This window comes from Lytechinus pictus, chromosome 1 (genome assembly GCF_037042905.1).
Source record: "Lytechinus pictus isolate F3 Inbred chromosome 1, Lp3.0, whole genome shotgun sequence".
NCBI classification, from domain to species: domain Eukaryota; kingdom Metazoa; phylum Echinodermata; class Echinoidea; order Temnopleuroida; family Toxopneustidae; genus Lytechinus; species Lytechinus pictus.
Genome location: NC_087245.1, coordinates 39443107 through 39459956, shown reverse-complemented (window position 1 = coordinate 39459956; position 16850 = coordinate 39443107). Strand labels below are relative to the sequence as shown.

Below are 16850 nucleotides of genomic sequence, written 5' to 3'. Positions count from 1 at the left end.
AGAAAAAACAAAGAACAGGGAAAAAAAAAGAAAATAAAAAATTTAGAGAGAAAAAAAGAAAAGGAAGTGAAAGAAAAATGAATAAACAAAATTAATATAAACATGGGGAAAAGGGGAAAATTAAGAAGCCATTACGAATATTTTTAACAGCTGTGGCAACAGTCTATTCTGACTGGAATATATTTAAAAGCCAAGCAAATAATTTTCACTTACCTTCTGGGAATGGCACATTTCTATTTCTATATCCTTTAGTTTGTATTATTTTATTTTTAGTAGAAACATATTTTTTAATCAGGCATATTCAATGGGAAGGGGTATAAATGGTTTAACCACTGTAAAAAAAAAAAAATAAATAAATAAATAAAAAAACGGCAAAAGTTATATCTGGAAAAAAAGTGTGAGAAAAGTCCTTCCCTATATTTGCCAAAATGTTGGCAAAATTCACATTTCATATCAATGAAATGCCTTCCTAAAGTATTTACTTTCTCAAGAGTGGTTTAAGAAGTCATTTATAAACAAGAAAGAAAGAAACTGTCTGTTTATTTTTGGCTAGAAAAGACACAGCTTCGAAAGAAACCAAGTATCAACATACATACAAATGCACACGGGGGACTGTGATGTACTTGCCTATGTGTTTTTATGTGTATTAATTCATTTGGAAATCGGTCTTTTGTAGTCAAAAGAGAGGTCATAATTCCTCTTCTTAATGCTTGCAAATAATCAGGGTACACCAAATTTTCGTAATATAGACTGTAGAATGTCATTTCATTGGTGTAAAATGTGACTTTGACTCAGATTTTCAAAGTTCTGTGGAAGATTTCTTAGCAGCAACATTTTTTATCGCAGCTCCCGGAGTCTGAATAGGCTGAGCTAGATCTAGAGCACAGCTGTATGCAGTGGCTTCATGTAAAGCTCACGCCAGCCGGCCGGCGCGGCTGGCTGGATAATAGCTACTGTATGCTATAGCTGTGGGCCTAATATGCAAACTTTGTGTGTGTATTTGTGTGTAGATCAACAAAAAGGGCGCATGACGCACTGGGTTGCAATTTGAACTTTAGAAAGTTGATAAATGCATGCAAAATTGGGAGAAAAATGGTGCTACTTTGAAAATTATTGGTTGCCCGATTCGGGCCACCAAAACTTAACATTTTATCAATAATGGTTGCCCGAGGTGAATTTCTGGTGGCCCCGGGCCACCGCTAATGTCGAGCCTTGACTTCATGCATTGGAGTAACACTTCGGATGTTTTGAACTGACTTAATGTTGTAAATCGGATCAAAAATCAGATCGAAAATCGGATCGGCAGTTAAGCTTCTAAAATCGAAATCGAATCGAAAATCGAATCGGCGATGTTTAAAAACAAAGGAATACATCAAAATGTTGTTCGCGGTCGCGCGCATCTTCCTGACAAAGTCACAGAGACGAATGCATTGGAATGGAAGTCGCCAACATGCGCGATCGTTTGGAACATGTTTTAAAGCCAGGGGTTTTGAGGTGTTATTGCTTTAAAATAAACCGAGTGATTTTTATTAGAAAGATAAACGAAAGACGCATCTTCCGAGCAAAGGCGCAAAGGAAAATAAAATGAAAATATTTCTCATAGATCACAGGTTAATGAACGATCGGCGGGACATCTTTTAGAAGTATTTTTAGGTGCTAGCAATTTAGAATTATTGGAATGATCTCTTAGTCTTACGACGCATCATCTTAAAGTCGCAAGTGCAATTAAAATGAAGTAGACGACGCAAGCACGCACGATGATTTGAAATATGTTATTAAAATGTTTTGGGTAGCTAGCGTTTTCAAATCAATTTGAAGTTCACGGCGGGGTCCGCTATCACCACGAGGTTGAAGAGAAGATGTCTATCGATCATAAAGGGGGTAAGAGAGTAGCGCAGTGAGCTCCGTCGGTAATACGACCTTTCAAAGTTCACGGCGGCATCCGCTATCACCACGAGATTGAAAATAAAATGTATATCATCATAAACGATGTAAGAGAGTAACGCAATAAGCTCCGTCAATAGTACAGTCTTTAAAAGTTTCTGGCGGGGTCCGCTATCACCACGAGGTTGAAGAGAAGATTTATATCATTAATATAAGGGAGGTAAGAGAGTAGCGCAGTGAGCTCCGTCGGTAATACGACCTTTCAAAGTTCACGGCGGCTTCCGCTATCACCACGAGGTTGAAAATAAAATGAATATCATCATAAACGATGTAAGAGAGCAACGCAATAAGCTCCGTCAATAGTACAGTCTTTAAAAGTTAATGGCGGGGTCCGCTATCACCACGAGGTTGAAGAGAAGATTTATATCATTATAAAGGGGGTAAGAGAGTAGCGCAGTGAGCTCCGTCGGTAATACGACCTTTCAAAGTTCACGGCGGCATCCGCTATCACCACGAGGTTGAAAATAAAATGTATATAATCATAAACGATGTAAGAGAGTAACGCAGTGAGCTCCGTCGGTAATACGACCTTTCAAAGTTCACGGCGGCATCCGCTATCACCATGAGTTGGAAGAGAAGATATCTATCCCCTTAAACATTGCCATAGATAATACCGCGACTTTTCCCCTGAATAATGCGACCTGTAAATAGCTAGCACCTCAAAAACAATCTTGAAATATGTTCTGAGCGATCACGCACTGTAACCAGATCTACGCCGATTTTTTATTTTCGATTTTTTCCTTCAAGGGGCATGATCGAAGATCGGCAAGTGATTGCCGATTGTGGTGAAATCGAATGGAATCGGTTGCCGATTGCAAAATCGGTTACAAGCTTAAACTGACTGATATAAAAATTTCAAGAGTTTAAATGTATACATAATACATAACATTACTTTGGGCTTCCATAAAATGTCCCTCTCTATAATGCAAATAAATTTAAAAAAAATAAAAAAAATTACCTGTATATAAGTGGATTATTGTCAAATAGTACAATACACAATGTTCAAAAGACTACTTGACCACTATTATTGGTGTAAAACAATTTAAATATAGTTTAAAACTTGTTAAGTGTGACCATTATTTTTCGTTGGAAAAAAATAAAAAAAATCTGATTTAAATCATAAAAATCCGATTTAAATTTTAAAAAATCTGATTTTTTTTTATTTTAAAAAAAAAAATCAAAAAAATCAACAACCCTGCTAAAGATAAGTATTCTATAAAAATTCAGAATATTGAACTAATACAATGTCAAAATTACTTTGTTGCATCAATTTTCATGTCGGACAAGGGTCTCTTTCGTTGAAATATCAATGAAAGGTGTCTATAAAAGGGCATCGTGTTCTAAATATTTTTTTTTTTCAAAGAAAACAAACATGAATAATATAATATTTATGATGGTGAAAATAGTCAAATTGACTGGTTGCCCCCAAAGAAGACCCCCCCCCCAGGAAATAATGAAAATTTTGATTTTATCCAGATAAATGTTTATGAATCTTTGAAGTTTTAGTCTTTCTATCTTTGTAAAGTAAGCTCCATACATAATGTACATCAATTCTACATACAAAAAATTACTTTATCTTAATTAATTGAAATATATGATTTTATGAAAAGTCCTCATTCCGAAATAAAAGGTTCAGGTGATGAGGGCTAAATATTTTTCCGATACTATATAAAACGATGTCGCGGACTTGGAAGACAAAATTGCCTTCGTGAAACGGAAAGCGCTGATTTGTCTCCAATCTTTCCATCTTGGACGTCATGGACGTTCCTACGTATCACTCATCTCGTCATGAAACAGGCCCTTGGCACGGTCTGGTTCATACTCACAGTCATAGATCTAGACTAGTTCTACAGACTACACAGAGTGACAGACTACAACAACTTTAGTTCTAGATTCTACTTCCAGTGTCCACCTCACGTCTCAGCTCCGTTCACTTACTGTATGGCAGTGAGTCCAAACTTCGCGCGTGTCCATACTTCGCGGACGGTCATTATCTAAAAAACTAGCCAATATCCTTAAAATCTGACATCATCAACGTGAAAAGCGACCTAAAATTACCCTTTGGTGTAAGTTTCTTTAGGATGAGTTCAGTATTCATGAAAATATTGGCAAAAAATCGGCAAATTTGTCACCGTTAGCGCCCGTTTTGAAGAAATCTGATATTCTCAACAAGCATCACGATATCACCATTTTGCAAGCAAAAATCATCAACAATGTGAGTTAAATGTGGTACTAACCGATTCTATAGCATTTTGCCATCAATCTGATATAAATATTTCACTTTTTGAGCTTGAGTTTTTGTTTAAATGTCCACAAAAACTTTGGTCCGCGAAGTTAGGTCACACCTTTTCTGAACGGTTTTCCAGCACAGCGCGCATTCGCCGATCGGAATAGAATTTTGAGATCGCGATACCGGCGAATCCCCTTGACCTACTTTACATTTTCGTCCATGATTTTATAGTTTACGATCTTGCCGTCAATGTGGTAACTATTTCTTGAATTGGTTTTGTATAAATTATGAATATTTTGTGAACAAATTTAAGCCTGATGAATATTTTTGAAAAGTGCGCAAAGTTTGGACACCCCATCATACACAACTTAGTCATATTAATTTGCAATACATCATAGGTCACAACAAGGGCGCACATATACAAATCGACAGAATAGATTATCTAGGTCTAGATCTAGTGTTAAATTTGTGAATGGACAACGTCATTGGAATGGCAAAGCCAATACCGCCTGAAGCTGGTGTGGCAGGCTCCGCCGGCGCCCAGCACAGCTCAGCCTCAGGATGCATGACGACCATGTCAATGGCATGGCTGAACTCTGGCGTGGAATGACGCGGGCTGACCGTGCCCATGCGTGGCCGAATGAGCGTGAACGTCAGCGCGGTACGGTACCCGCCTTGTCATAATTTGTAACACGCAATGTAGTATATATTTTACCCGCATTCTAGAATGATTGGCTGCCGAACGATAGCTATATTTCGAATAACTTTTTTTCAATGCACTTAAGCAATAAACAAAATAGACAATTCTTCACCAAATTACAATTCAACACACCAGTCACCGTCGTCGTTCGTGTTCTCTCCTATCCTCCATATCCACGTACACTCGACGCAATTTCGTATGCTAACATATGCTGTGGAAAAGAAAAGACGAGCCGCCGATCGACGGCTCCATGCTAATTGCTATCTGGATTATGATCATGATCAAGTTTGAAAAAGTTTTTTTAATTTTTTTATTTGATTAGTTTTTATCAGTTTCGACACAAGAAAATAAATTATCTGCTGACATGTTTTCAGAGTCTACTGCCAATTATCATGGTCTGATTTCTAGTTTAATGATCGAGCTAAATTAGATCTTATATGCATGCATGCGCAGTCCGTTAAAGGACAAGTCCACCCCAACCAGAAGTTGATATTTCAATAAAAAGAGAAAAATCTAACAAGCATAAAAATGAAAAATCAATAAAAATCTGATGTAAAATAAGAAAGTTATGACATTTTATATTTTTGCTTTATCACAAAATATTCCATCCTGGTCGATATCCAAATGAGGAGACTGGTGATGGTGTGTACGTCATATCCACCCGTCATCCACTCATATAATTTGTATTTTATGAAATATTCTAATTTTCTCATTATCAAGTGAAAAAGTGATTAATTCCCCCTGGCCTTGAACATGTGGAATTAGCACTGTTTAATATATGTCTCAGTCAAGCTGAGACAATTAATGGCTATAGAGCGGGGATTCGAACTCACAACCTTGTGATTATGAGTGCAATGCTCTAACCACTGGACCACACGACCTGCATGTGGGTGGGAATATACAATTCCCACCCCAAAAAGGCCGACAGTTTATTATTGAGCAGAGCCCTGGGAACGATTGGGGGTGCTGATGTAAATTTGACAAGAAAAAAAAAAGTAAAGAAAAGAAAGATTTGATTTTATTTTATTTTATTTTATTTCACATATTTCACAAGTACAAACAAAATTATGAAACAATATCAGAAAACTTATGAGAATACAAATCAGACAAGGCATAACAATTAATTCAAATTAAAAAAAATAGCGATTTGGAATTAAAGACAATTTAAAAGAGTGAAATATGAGGGAACCTGCATAAAAAAGTCAGTAACCAAAAAGGTTTTCACTTAAAAATGGAGATCAAATTGGTCTCGGGAAATTAATTTGAAGAGCAAAAAAAAGGAGTTTTCGTTACAAAATGAAGGTCATTTTGGTTATACTGACAAGTTCACGATTTTTAAACATGGCAGAATTCCATGGGGTGCTGCCTATGGAGAATAATACGCGCAGCACCCCCAGGGAAATATTTTGGGGCGCTGAAAAGCATGCACCCCCAGCACAAAGGGCCATGCCGACAATTAAGCATATGCCTCACTCCAAATATGCTAAAAGAAATTTTCGGCGACAAGTCACGAATCCCGGAGGGAAGGGTCATAATGCATGATCTGGACTGCTTTAAATTCGAACACAATATGGGCGGCAATCCGGAAAGCTTAAAGGTGCATATAATAATATGGGCAATTCCATAAAATAATCAACCTTTTTGTGCATCCGACCCTCATTTCTCTCAAGGTTTACTTCACTTTATAAACTGACCAAGTCAAGGTCCGTCTATAAGCCAGTGTAGGCAGTATTGTCTTTGTTTTCCCAGGGTTTTTAGCATACATGTACAAACTTCTGATAGTCCTTTCTCGTGTTAAGTACCGGTATACAGGGGCGGATCCAGCTTTTTATAAAGGGGGGGTTGGGGTGGTATGCGAGGGAGCGTAGCGACCGAGTCCAAGCGAGCGGAGCGAGCGAGGGGGGAGGGGGGTGTCCCCCCTCCCACAGTAGGGAAAATTTTTGAAAATCTGTGTGTGAAAATGGCGTTTTCTTGCATTACAAGTTTTAAAAAAAAGATAAGATTTAAAAAAATGGTCCCCGGATTTTTTTTTTGGGGGGGTTGCAACCCCCCAACCCCCCCCCTCTAGATCCGCTTCTGGTATATATATTTTGTTTTAATAACATGGAGGAGATACTACGATCGATGAACAGGCACTCAACTCAAGCCTACAGCATCGTGGACTTAAAGTAAAGTAAAGTAAGTAAGTTTGAGAACATTACAGACTGTCAAAAGAACAAGAAATCAGAGACTGAAAATTTCATGAAGGTCTCACATACATGGGGTCGATCGGACGTAGGCCTACATATTTTACGGAATATATATATATATATATATATATATATATAAAATACAATATAACACTCTAATACAAAGTCGACAAAATAATTAACTACTTTTTATAACCGCGTTTATCATAATTTAGGTCAAAATCTGAAACTTTCAATCAGGGCCTATCGCAAATTCGTTCGCTCGCAAAATATAAAGTGTTGAATCAATATCATAATTATGGTTAGAAGGTGCTAATGAAAAAAAAACAGCAGGAATTTTGGCCCGGGATTTTGGCAAACTGGTGCATAATAATATAATTTATGTCTTCATTCTAGAAGTTTTGACAAAATAATGTAAGAAGCATGATAAACGCCCGTCCAGTATCTTCTGCCATGCACTCCCACTGATCTCCCAGTATACTTAGTCCAGATCTCGATCCCAGTGGTCACTCCTTGCATTTTATAGTTGAATCTTCATGTTTTATGTGTTATTCCCACTTTCGTGCAAGTGATATTGTGATGCCGGTTGTGATGTTATTATAAGATACTCGATCAGCACTCTTCTATGCTATTTTAGAGGCAGCTGGCCGGGGGCCGTGTGCAAGAATTATCAAGCGAAAAACCCTGGCGAAAAATTAAACTTCATGTTTGCAAACGGTATAGCTGCTGCAATTTGAGAAAGAACATTTAATTCTCTATACCTTCATCACAGGAGCGAGCCTGTCTTGCATGAGGCACCAAAGGTGCCCATTCCCTAGACTGATATATTTGCTATTTCGGAGGGTGTTTTTTTTTTTTTACTGATTTTTCTTTGTCCTCCTATAAAACTAAAGCAAAATCAGAAAATGTTTTTAAAATAAATGTAAAAAAAACCTCCGAAGAAACAGCGGATATCCCATTCCCACGATGCCTCCCCCTGTTTAAAGGTCAAGACCACCCCAGAAAAATGTTGATTTGAATAAATAGAGAAAAATCCAACTAGCATAACACTGAAAATTTCATCAAAATCGGATGTAAAATAAGAAAGTTATGACATTTTAAAGTTTTGCTTATTTTTCACAAAACAGTGATATGTACAAGTCAGTGACATTCAAATGTGACAGTCGATGATGTCACACACTATTTCTTTTGTTTTTAATTGTTTGAATTATACAATATTTCATTTTTTACAGATTTGGCAATAATGACCAACTTGACTGAACCATATAGTATTAAACAATGCTAATTCCACATTTATTTTTATTTTATTTATGTTCAAGAGGAATTAATTGTTGTCTCACTTGACATTGAGGAGAAAATCAGAATATTTCACATTTCATATAATAAAATACAAAAGAAATACCGGTAGTGAGTGGATGACATCATCAGTCTCCTCATTTGCATACCGATCAGGATGTGCATATAACTGTTTTGTGAAATAAAGCGAAACTTTAAAATGTCATAACTTTCTTATTTTACATCCGATTTTGATGAAATTTTCAGCGTTATGCTTGTTGGATTTTTCTCTTTTTATTCAAATCAACTTTTTGTTGGGGTGGACTTGTCCTTTAAGTTTCAGCCAAATAATTTATCACTTCTCGGTTCTCCAATACATTTTCTCCCCCCCCCCCCTTCTCCGGGCGGCCCCGCCCCGCCGCGGTCCGGTCCCACGCCCCCTGAATGCGTAACGTCGATAATACACAATCTACTGTGTGATTTAAAATTTCATAAAATAAGCTCAGTGTTCCTGTGCTTGCGAAGTTTTAATACGTGAGAACTTAAGGTAAAGGCCCAAATTCTGAATTAACTTTGTTTCACACAAGTTAACGAAGCTATAATTAATTGACTCCTTGTCTGCTATTCATAGATGTACTTAGTGAAATCTCTTTTTATTATTTTGGCATACGAGAGCCTACGTTAGTATGAATGATATCGTCACTAACCTGGCACTTTCCGATTGTATGGCCCCACATATAGAAATTGATGTTTGGTTTTCAACTCTGCTTACGATCGAGTCCTAACTTTAATTTTTTATTGAGAAAGGCCGGGTGACAAACTACCACATTTGTCTGTTGAGAGCTGGATCAGTGTAAGTGACAAAGAAGGAACCCACTTTGTACAAATGATAAAGAAGGCCTGGGCTGGGGAGCGTTTCAATTCATCATCACAGTAGGCCCTAAGGCTAAGTCAGTATTTTTGTCCGACAAGTCGGTCAAGTTGTCAGATCTGACAATATAGTATATACGGTACTGACATGTAATTTGACAAGACAAGACTGAGTCAACACAACAGTGAACACCCCTGGCCCCGGGCCGGGCTTGCCTTGATCACTTGTTTACTAGCTCCATGCAACCACCCTGCCTGGGCTGTGGGGAATCTACATGATGTAGATTTACGGTATGCCAACGCAGTAGACAACACACTTTAGTTTTGTGACAAAAAATTATTCTAATTTTCATACAGATGCAATTTATTTTTCAGGCCTGCCTGGGGATAATTTTTATATTCACCATAATGCTCAAAATATTGAATTTTGGGCATATTTTGGTGTGCGCCCTCTATTGGTGGAAAGTAAAATTGCAATAAAATTTGTCATTTTTCAATCTCTGTTTTTAATGTAGAAAAAAATAATTAAGAGAATTCAGTCAAGAGCCAAGTTAAATGTACCTCGGGCAATGGTTTGTATAGGCTCCACTACACTTGGTGGTACTGGCAGTGAAGTGTAATGGAGCCTATTCGAACCATTGCCTGAGGTAAGTTGTATGATGAATAGCTGTAATGGAAACTGACAGTTAAAACAAAGCATTTGTCCCCCAAAACAAGAGGAAATAAGCCAAACATTGCCAACCTTATTTCACCGCACAGGCATGACAGGGAATAGCAACAGAGAACAAGGTTATATCATAACCTTGTTCATTGAATGAGTGGGCTTGAATTTGATTGAGAAAAGCTGTTACCATGATAGCTGTCGGATAAAATAGGACTTGTCATAAGTCCTTTCATGAAACGCTCCCCTGGAATCAACTTTGCACAAATTCAATGCAGTTGTTGAGTCGATTTGATTTTAGTTTTCCTTGCCCTGGTTTATTTTACATTTTGAAGATGTGATCCTAAAATTTAGGCTAAATTTGCGAGCTCCAGTTCCTAATGGTACTGTCAGTGTGATCCTATAATACAGTTGTACATGTGATGTAGACTAGTTTGTTTGATGGACCTAGTATGGCTAACATGGCATGGCTATGAAGGATATTGAAATGCCTATCACAATGCACACATTTATTTATTGTTCTTATACTTTTTTTTTCCTTATGTAGTGCCACTGATGAATCCTGGAGTTGTTTCTCGATATGTAAGAAGTATCTAGTAATGCCACGGAGATGTTGGATCATATGAATGATTTTGATCTTTTTGGATTCTTTTACAATTTGGAAAGTTTTCCATTTTGAAGAGTCACACCCATCCTCAACACAGATGATTTTATTTGCTGCTCCCCCGAGAAGCAGAACTCAGTCATGCCCCTATCAGGTAGCTCTATTACAGAAAGCATGGCCAATACTGGGCAGCATCCAAACTCATCAAACGGCCTGGCCCAGCCATTCAGTATCGCAACCCTGGCTTCATCCGCTTCACCCTCAACGATACCACCAATGCCAAGTTTGTCAACGTCGGGAAGCGAGGCATCGACTCTTTCACTTGCATCAGGGTCGATCATTCACAGACCAGACTGGGTGGAGTACTTATCAGGGGGAGGGGCTGCATTTGTCAACATTGTCATGACTTTTCCTTTGAACAAGGTAAGAAACTTGTGTTTTAGGGGTTTTGTCTTCTATCTTCTAAGCTCTTTCCATCAAAAAAGAAAGACAGAAAGAAAGGTGGCAATCTGACCCCCAAAACAATTCTACAGTCTTGCAAATTGAAAAAATATCTAACAAACTTGTTAATGCAGTAGTTGTAGTGTGGTAGGTTGTAATAAAAACTGTATTATAATCAGAGAGTTAAAGGTCAAACAGAATTGTTTGACATCCGGGGGCCGTTTCACAAAGCTGTTTGAAAGTTAAGAGTGACTTTGAGAATGACTGATGAACCTTTCTTATGTGCTAATTAATCACCAATAGACATTTAATGGTAAATATAATTTACCACAAGAAAGGATTACCAGTCATTCTTCAAGTTGCTCTTAACTTAAGAGCAGCTTTATGAAACACCCATCGGATAGAGAGAGGTAGATGATGAATAATGGATGATTTCAATTTCAATTGGTGATTTCAATTTCAATTGGTGAGTAGTCAAGGGCTGAAATAAAAGATTATAGACCTAAATATATGCATTAGATTGAAACTTAATAGAGATCGAGTCACCGAGATAATATCAATGAATTCTGGATTGAATTGCAAGCAATTACATTAACATTAAAGTGTGAAGTAATATTCATGTTGTTAATGAATAGTGGGAGACATAAGAAAAAAACAAAAAAACAGTTGATTTAGAAGCAAAAGATCAAAGTGCAACAAAGAAGATAGACAGCACCGGTGTGATTGTTCAGTTGGTAGAGCATCTGTCTCACAACCGGGAGGTCTGGGATTCAAACCCCTGCCGTTCAAACCCCGGCCGTCCTACCAAAAGACATTAAAGATGGGAGTTGCTGCTACCCTGTTTGGCGTTCAATGATTAAAGGGATAGAGCCTCGTCGATCTGGCGCTGCACAGCGGCTGCCAGGCCCATGATCAATTGGGCAAAGCAAATTTGCGGAGCATTTCATTTCATGTCTATTTGGAACAATAAAATATGGATTTTCATCATTTTCATTTTTTTTCAAACAAAATTACTAATTACTCTAAAAATTGTTATAATAAAATATTGATCTGATATTGATGTGAAAAGATGAATACTTGTACCCATGCAGGTGCTATTTCGACAACAACTACATGGGATCCGTGCCAAAAAAGCCCTGCGCCAGATTAACAAGGAGGGACTCCATAATATCTATCGTGGCGTGCTGCCTCCACTCTTGCAAAAGACGTGTTCTGTATCTCTCATGTTTGGTGCATACGAACAGTTCAGTCGCATCTTCAAGAGCCAGTTCCCTAACCTCAATTCAACTGTAATTATTTGTCTGGCTGGTTTGCTTTCAGGTGGGTAACGATAGGGAATGACTAGATATGTAAGACAACCAAAAGTATACACCACATTCAAGGTTAAGTCCACCCCAGAAAAATGTTGAAAGAGTGAGTAGGTGATGTCATCGGTTCCCTCATTTGCATACTGATCAGGATGTGAAAATAACTGTTTTGTGAAATTAAGCGAAACTTCAAACTGTCATGAAATTCTTGTTTTACACCTGATTTGCATGAAATTTTCAGGGTTATGCTTGTTGGATTGTTCTCTTTTTATTCAAATCAACTTTTTTTTGGGGGGGGGGACTTGTCCTTTAGCAATTGCTGATTAAACCGATTTGTCTGCAGTAAATGCCAAAGATTGTTTAATAAAAAATTGTTTGATATCATTTTTATTTGATAAAGAAATCAGTGCAGTATATTGAGAGAAAGAGGGAAAGGATGGGAGTAAATAACCAGTTTTTATCATTGTTTTACAAGTTCATGGCTAGATATATTGTGCCCTTAATATATCTACCTCAAGGAGTTTAACAGGAAATGGCCATTCACCTACCAGTCAAAGTAGACAAGGTCACTCTTTTCAACAAATGTTTGTAGAGCAAATAAAATGCTCTTTTGATAATAATGTTTTGTAATGTAGAATGTATACTCCATTACAATTTTGTGAATTCAAATATGGTATGGGCATAGTACAACAATTTTCGTAATGTTTTCATTTATTCTTATGATTTTGTTTCCAGGTTCTTGCGAAGCCCTTCTTGCTCCGTTTGAGCGCGTTCAGACTCTTCTTCAGGATCATAGGAATGAACATAAATTCAAAAACACACACCATGCTCTTAGAACAGTCTACTCCCTTGGTATAAAAGAGTGTTATCGTGGACTTACAGCTGTCCTCTTGCGCAATGGGCCAAGCAATATTGTATTCTTCAGCCTGCGAGGAAAGCTCCGATCAGCACTCCCAGAGCCAACGACGGACACGGGTGCAGTGGTGAACGACTTCATCAGTGGGGCGATCCTGGGTGCGATGCTCAGCACTGCATGGTTCCCGGTCAATGTGGTCAAGACGCGGATGCAGTCCAAAGTCGGCGGAGAGTTCCGCTCGTTCGTGTACACCTTTCGGAAGATCTACGTGGAGCGTGGCTGCCGCTGGAGAGCCATGTTTTTCGGAGTCCATCTCAATTTCACCCGAGCTTTAATATCCTGGGGCATCATCAATGCTTCCTATGAATTCATCAAGTCATCTTTCCAGACCCGGGGTTCATGATAGACTCTTACAGGAAGCAGTTAGATCTTCCTGTCGAATCTTAAGCTGTGTCAACCTGTCATCATTACAGACGACATTCATGAGTTGTGATTTTTCCCTCCTTATCCCGTATTGTGCATGAAATCATGTTGAAAAATGCTGAAGATAACTTAATCATATTGATTTAATTTACACGTTGTCTTATCTGAATTGTGTTGGTATTTTCAACATTGCATGAAATATAAGAGTTCAAACTCATTTAACACTGCATGGCCATTTAAGTTGGAAAAAGGGTGTGTCGTTATAAACATTAAAGGTAAATGCTAGTTTTGGTAACGATATCAAAATGAGTTCGTACAGAATCCAATGAAATGACCACCAAAGTGTCTGTTTGTATGAATAAAACGCATGTGCCAAAGGATTCTGGAAGAAATTGTGTAATTGCTGAGAAATCAGCAAATAAGCACAGGATTCGGGTAGAGCGTCGGGCCCGACGCTCAAAGCAATAATTATACACTGTCCCACGTGCGCTTATCTGTGTTGGGGAAGTTCAGTCTGAACATTATTCAGCGTAGATTTCAAGATTTCACAAAGTTCAGTTTATGTAACTGTACCAGATCTAGATCCTCGATGATATACTGACAATTAAGCCTGGTTTTACAGACTTTCTCATGAAATCAGTGTTTACTGCAACTACTGGAATTTCTCTTTAAATCGTGTGTTCATGAATTTCATGCTGTTATTTTGTATTTTCATAGATATAATTCGATTAAGTTCCAATGACATCTCAAATTGAGTTTCTTAGTCTCCTGAAATTCTGTTAATTGTTATTTGAGAAACCATGATGCCATCATTTTCTTACCTAGCTCATAAACGTTTGGTCCAATTGATTAATATCTTATTTTACAGCGAAGCCTACAATAAGCCTTTTGCAAATTTTTCTTTAAATATTTGTCATAGCAAATATTCAGGAGACTACTTTAGAGTATATGGTTCAGTAAACTTCATTTCTCTTACGTGAGATTAATAACTGGCTCGTAAGGGTGATGTTAAAAGGCTCAGGCATTGACAATCTTTTTAGAATCTTCATGTGATTACATGAAAAAATATCAGGCATAACATTGTCATGGTATTCATGAACAGAATCAAATTTGAGATTATAGCAATGTGTGATTTAATTTGATACTACAATAGATATTTTTGCAAGAACTGACTTGGAGAATTTACTCGATAAAATCCTAAAAGATTTTAGGAAGTTCATTAAATGCTCATGATTTATGTTAGATTGTTTTGATTTTTTGGTACATGTGCAATTCTCGCTACCCCAAATAGGAAAAAATATCTCATAATGCGCGAGACAAGATAATTTTCACTCCGTCGGGTCGTCATCACCACTTCCGGTTCAGAGTCATGCTCGCGCGAGGTTTGCGATACTGATTCCACCACGCTGAAATCGATGCCAATGCCCAATCAGCGTTATATGTACAGATTATAATACTTTTTATTTGATTTGGTCAGTTTTGATTCCATTTGAATTATAAATAAAAATAAAAAATATATTCTACGTGAAAATAATTTTTATTCATGTTTTTATTTCATTTTAAAAAAATTAAACAAAAAATAAATATCTTGAAATTTTTCATTTAGCGACAGGCCTGACATCACGATCGTATTCGACTAGACGCTATTATATACACTACAGCATTCATTCCGTTCAATTTTTCGTCGACCACAAAACGGATTAAAAAAATCAGTTTCGGAACTTTAAAAATCTTAACTGACAGAGGAATACCGTGCAATGGAAAGCGTCGGGCAGAATTAGTGACTTTAGCAGAAAAGGCCGTTAAACTGTATCATGAAAGAGAGGGCTGCGATCACGAACTTTCCGAGCGAAAGCGACGTTGTGTTGTTGTGGATGACGGCACTGTTGATTTGAATGGCAAAACAGTGCATTGGACTTCTGAACAGGAAGTTGTAATACCGAAAAGCTATCCCATAATGCAATGCGCGTTACAGGGATTTTTCTCGGATCTCGGCGAAATCGCTATTTGGGGTAGCGAGAATTTCAGTCAGACCCAAGGCAAATCATGTTCTCATATAATGTTTAAGTTCTCTTAAATATTGTAATTGTTTTATTCAATTTCAATCCTCATTTGTTTTTCGATTGTTTTTGCTTTTGAAAAATATTTTGTAATTGTTTCTTGTCTATTTGAGAATATCAAGGCATAGGAAAAAAAAACTCAAAGCCATAATGACTTTACCGCCTCAAAAGATTATGCATGTACTGTACTGCCAAGCAACTACATGTGCTTATTAACCCCCTGTCGCGCTCCTGCCCATCTTCAAAGATATTTTATTTGGATACAATAACATTGGAATCACCATTCAAAGTTACGGTCACTCATGTGGAGACTCATTGATTGTGATGTACATCATTCACTTTCATTAAGGAGCATGCTTGATGCTGCAAATGCTGCATATTCTTTCAGAAAATAATTTCTTTTTTATCATTTTGTTTGTGTGTTCATTTGCAGTTTCAATGCAAACATATGTACCAATTTTGCTTGGGTATTATTATTATTGCTCTGATTTTTAATGTAAAAGCTCATCAATTTTTGATGTTATCTTATCCCTGATGAACAAATGTTGTTTATGTTGTTTAAAATGCTGTCATCATTAGCTTGCATTATGGTGGTTATTTCTTCCGAACCTAAAATATGTCGTACAGCTCAAACTCCTAGGGTGTATAGTTTTGTCAGTTCCCTTCACACAATACTGTCTGTCACACAATGCCACATATACCAATTTACCATGTAGATACACCGGGAAACAGGATTGTTTTACTCTCTAATTGCCATAGTAAAATTGCCACAGTAAAATGTTCTAGTGGAGAAATATCTTTGGCTGGGCCCCGTGACACAAAGATTCAAGTTCAGATGCATCCGTTGAATAATTATTGTGATTGGTTGGAGCTATGTACCGCATGTTCAGCAATATTCCTGCACAGCAATCAGTTTGATACAAGGTCATTGTTGTTTTGCAAGTAATTTTTGTAATGGGATATGAAGTCACAACCTTGCAGGTACAGAGTTCATATGGCGATGGTAAAAAGACATTAATATGTATTTGACACACTCGACCCATGTGAGGTAAATAAGTACAAAAGGAGTATGAATTCAGTCCTTTGACTGGAGATAGATCCTGCTATATAGATTTACAGTCAAGCCTGTCTAAAAACTGTCCTTAGTGGCCACCAGATTTGTCTTCCATTTGAAAGAATGATGTATTATACAACCCGACTATAAAGGCCACCTACGTCCAAAGTGGCCACCTTTTTCTGTTCCCCTCCAGCAGACCTGCCAACTAGTACGTTTTAGCCGTATTTAGTACG

General features: G+C 37.5%; 2 protein-coding genes across 3 annotated transcripts in view; one reads left to right on the top strand and one right to left on the bottom strand.

Annotated features, from left to right (window-relative positions):
• LOC129267042 (serine/arginine repetitive matrix protein 1-like) overlaps nucleotides 1–5077 on the bottom strand; it is a 33308-nt gene extending 28231 nt beyond the window's left edge. The window contains exon 1 of one of the 2 annotated variants that reach the window (XM_064102656.1): nucleotides 5007–5077. The gene's annotated coding sequence lies outside the window, so the exon portion shown is untranslated. Of the gene's footprint in view, nucleotides 1–4986 lie in introns of both variants that reach the window. The other variant, XM_064102661.1, reaches the window with a different exon arrangement.
• A 3595-nt stretch (nucleotides 5078–8672) lies between these two features.
• On the top strand, nucleotides 8673–15689 carry LOC129253574 (mitochondrial nicotinamide adenine dinucleotide transporter SLC25A51-like). Its single transcript, XM_054892008.2, has 4 exons — nucleotides 8673–8885; nucleotides 10417–10896; nucleotides 12006–12234; nucleotides 12957–15689. The coding sequence occupies exons 2-4, from the start codon at nucleotides 10615–10617 to the stop codon at nucleotides 13478–13480; spliced, it is 1035 nt and encodes a 344-aa protein (XP_054747983.2). The 5' UTR covers nucleotides 8673–8885; nucleotides 10417–10614; the 3' UTR covers nucleotides 13481–15689.
• The last annotated feature ends 1161 nt before the right edge of the window (nucleotides 15690–16850 follow it).

Bases quoted from the DNA above. Each gene is read 5' to 3' on its own strand.
- LOC129253574 (XM_054892008.2), top strand. From the start codon at position 10,615: ATGCCCCTATCAGGTAGCTCTATTACAGAAAGCATGGCCAATACTGGG. The intron at 10,897-12,005 runs GTAAGAAACTTG...GTACCCATGCAG, and splicing joins TGACTTTTCCTTTGAACAAG to GTGCTATTTCGACAACAACT. The intron at 12,235-12,956 runs GTGGGTAACGAT...TTTTGTTTCCAG, and splicing joins TCTGGCTGGTTTGCTTTCAG to GTTCTTGCGAAGCCCTTCTT.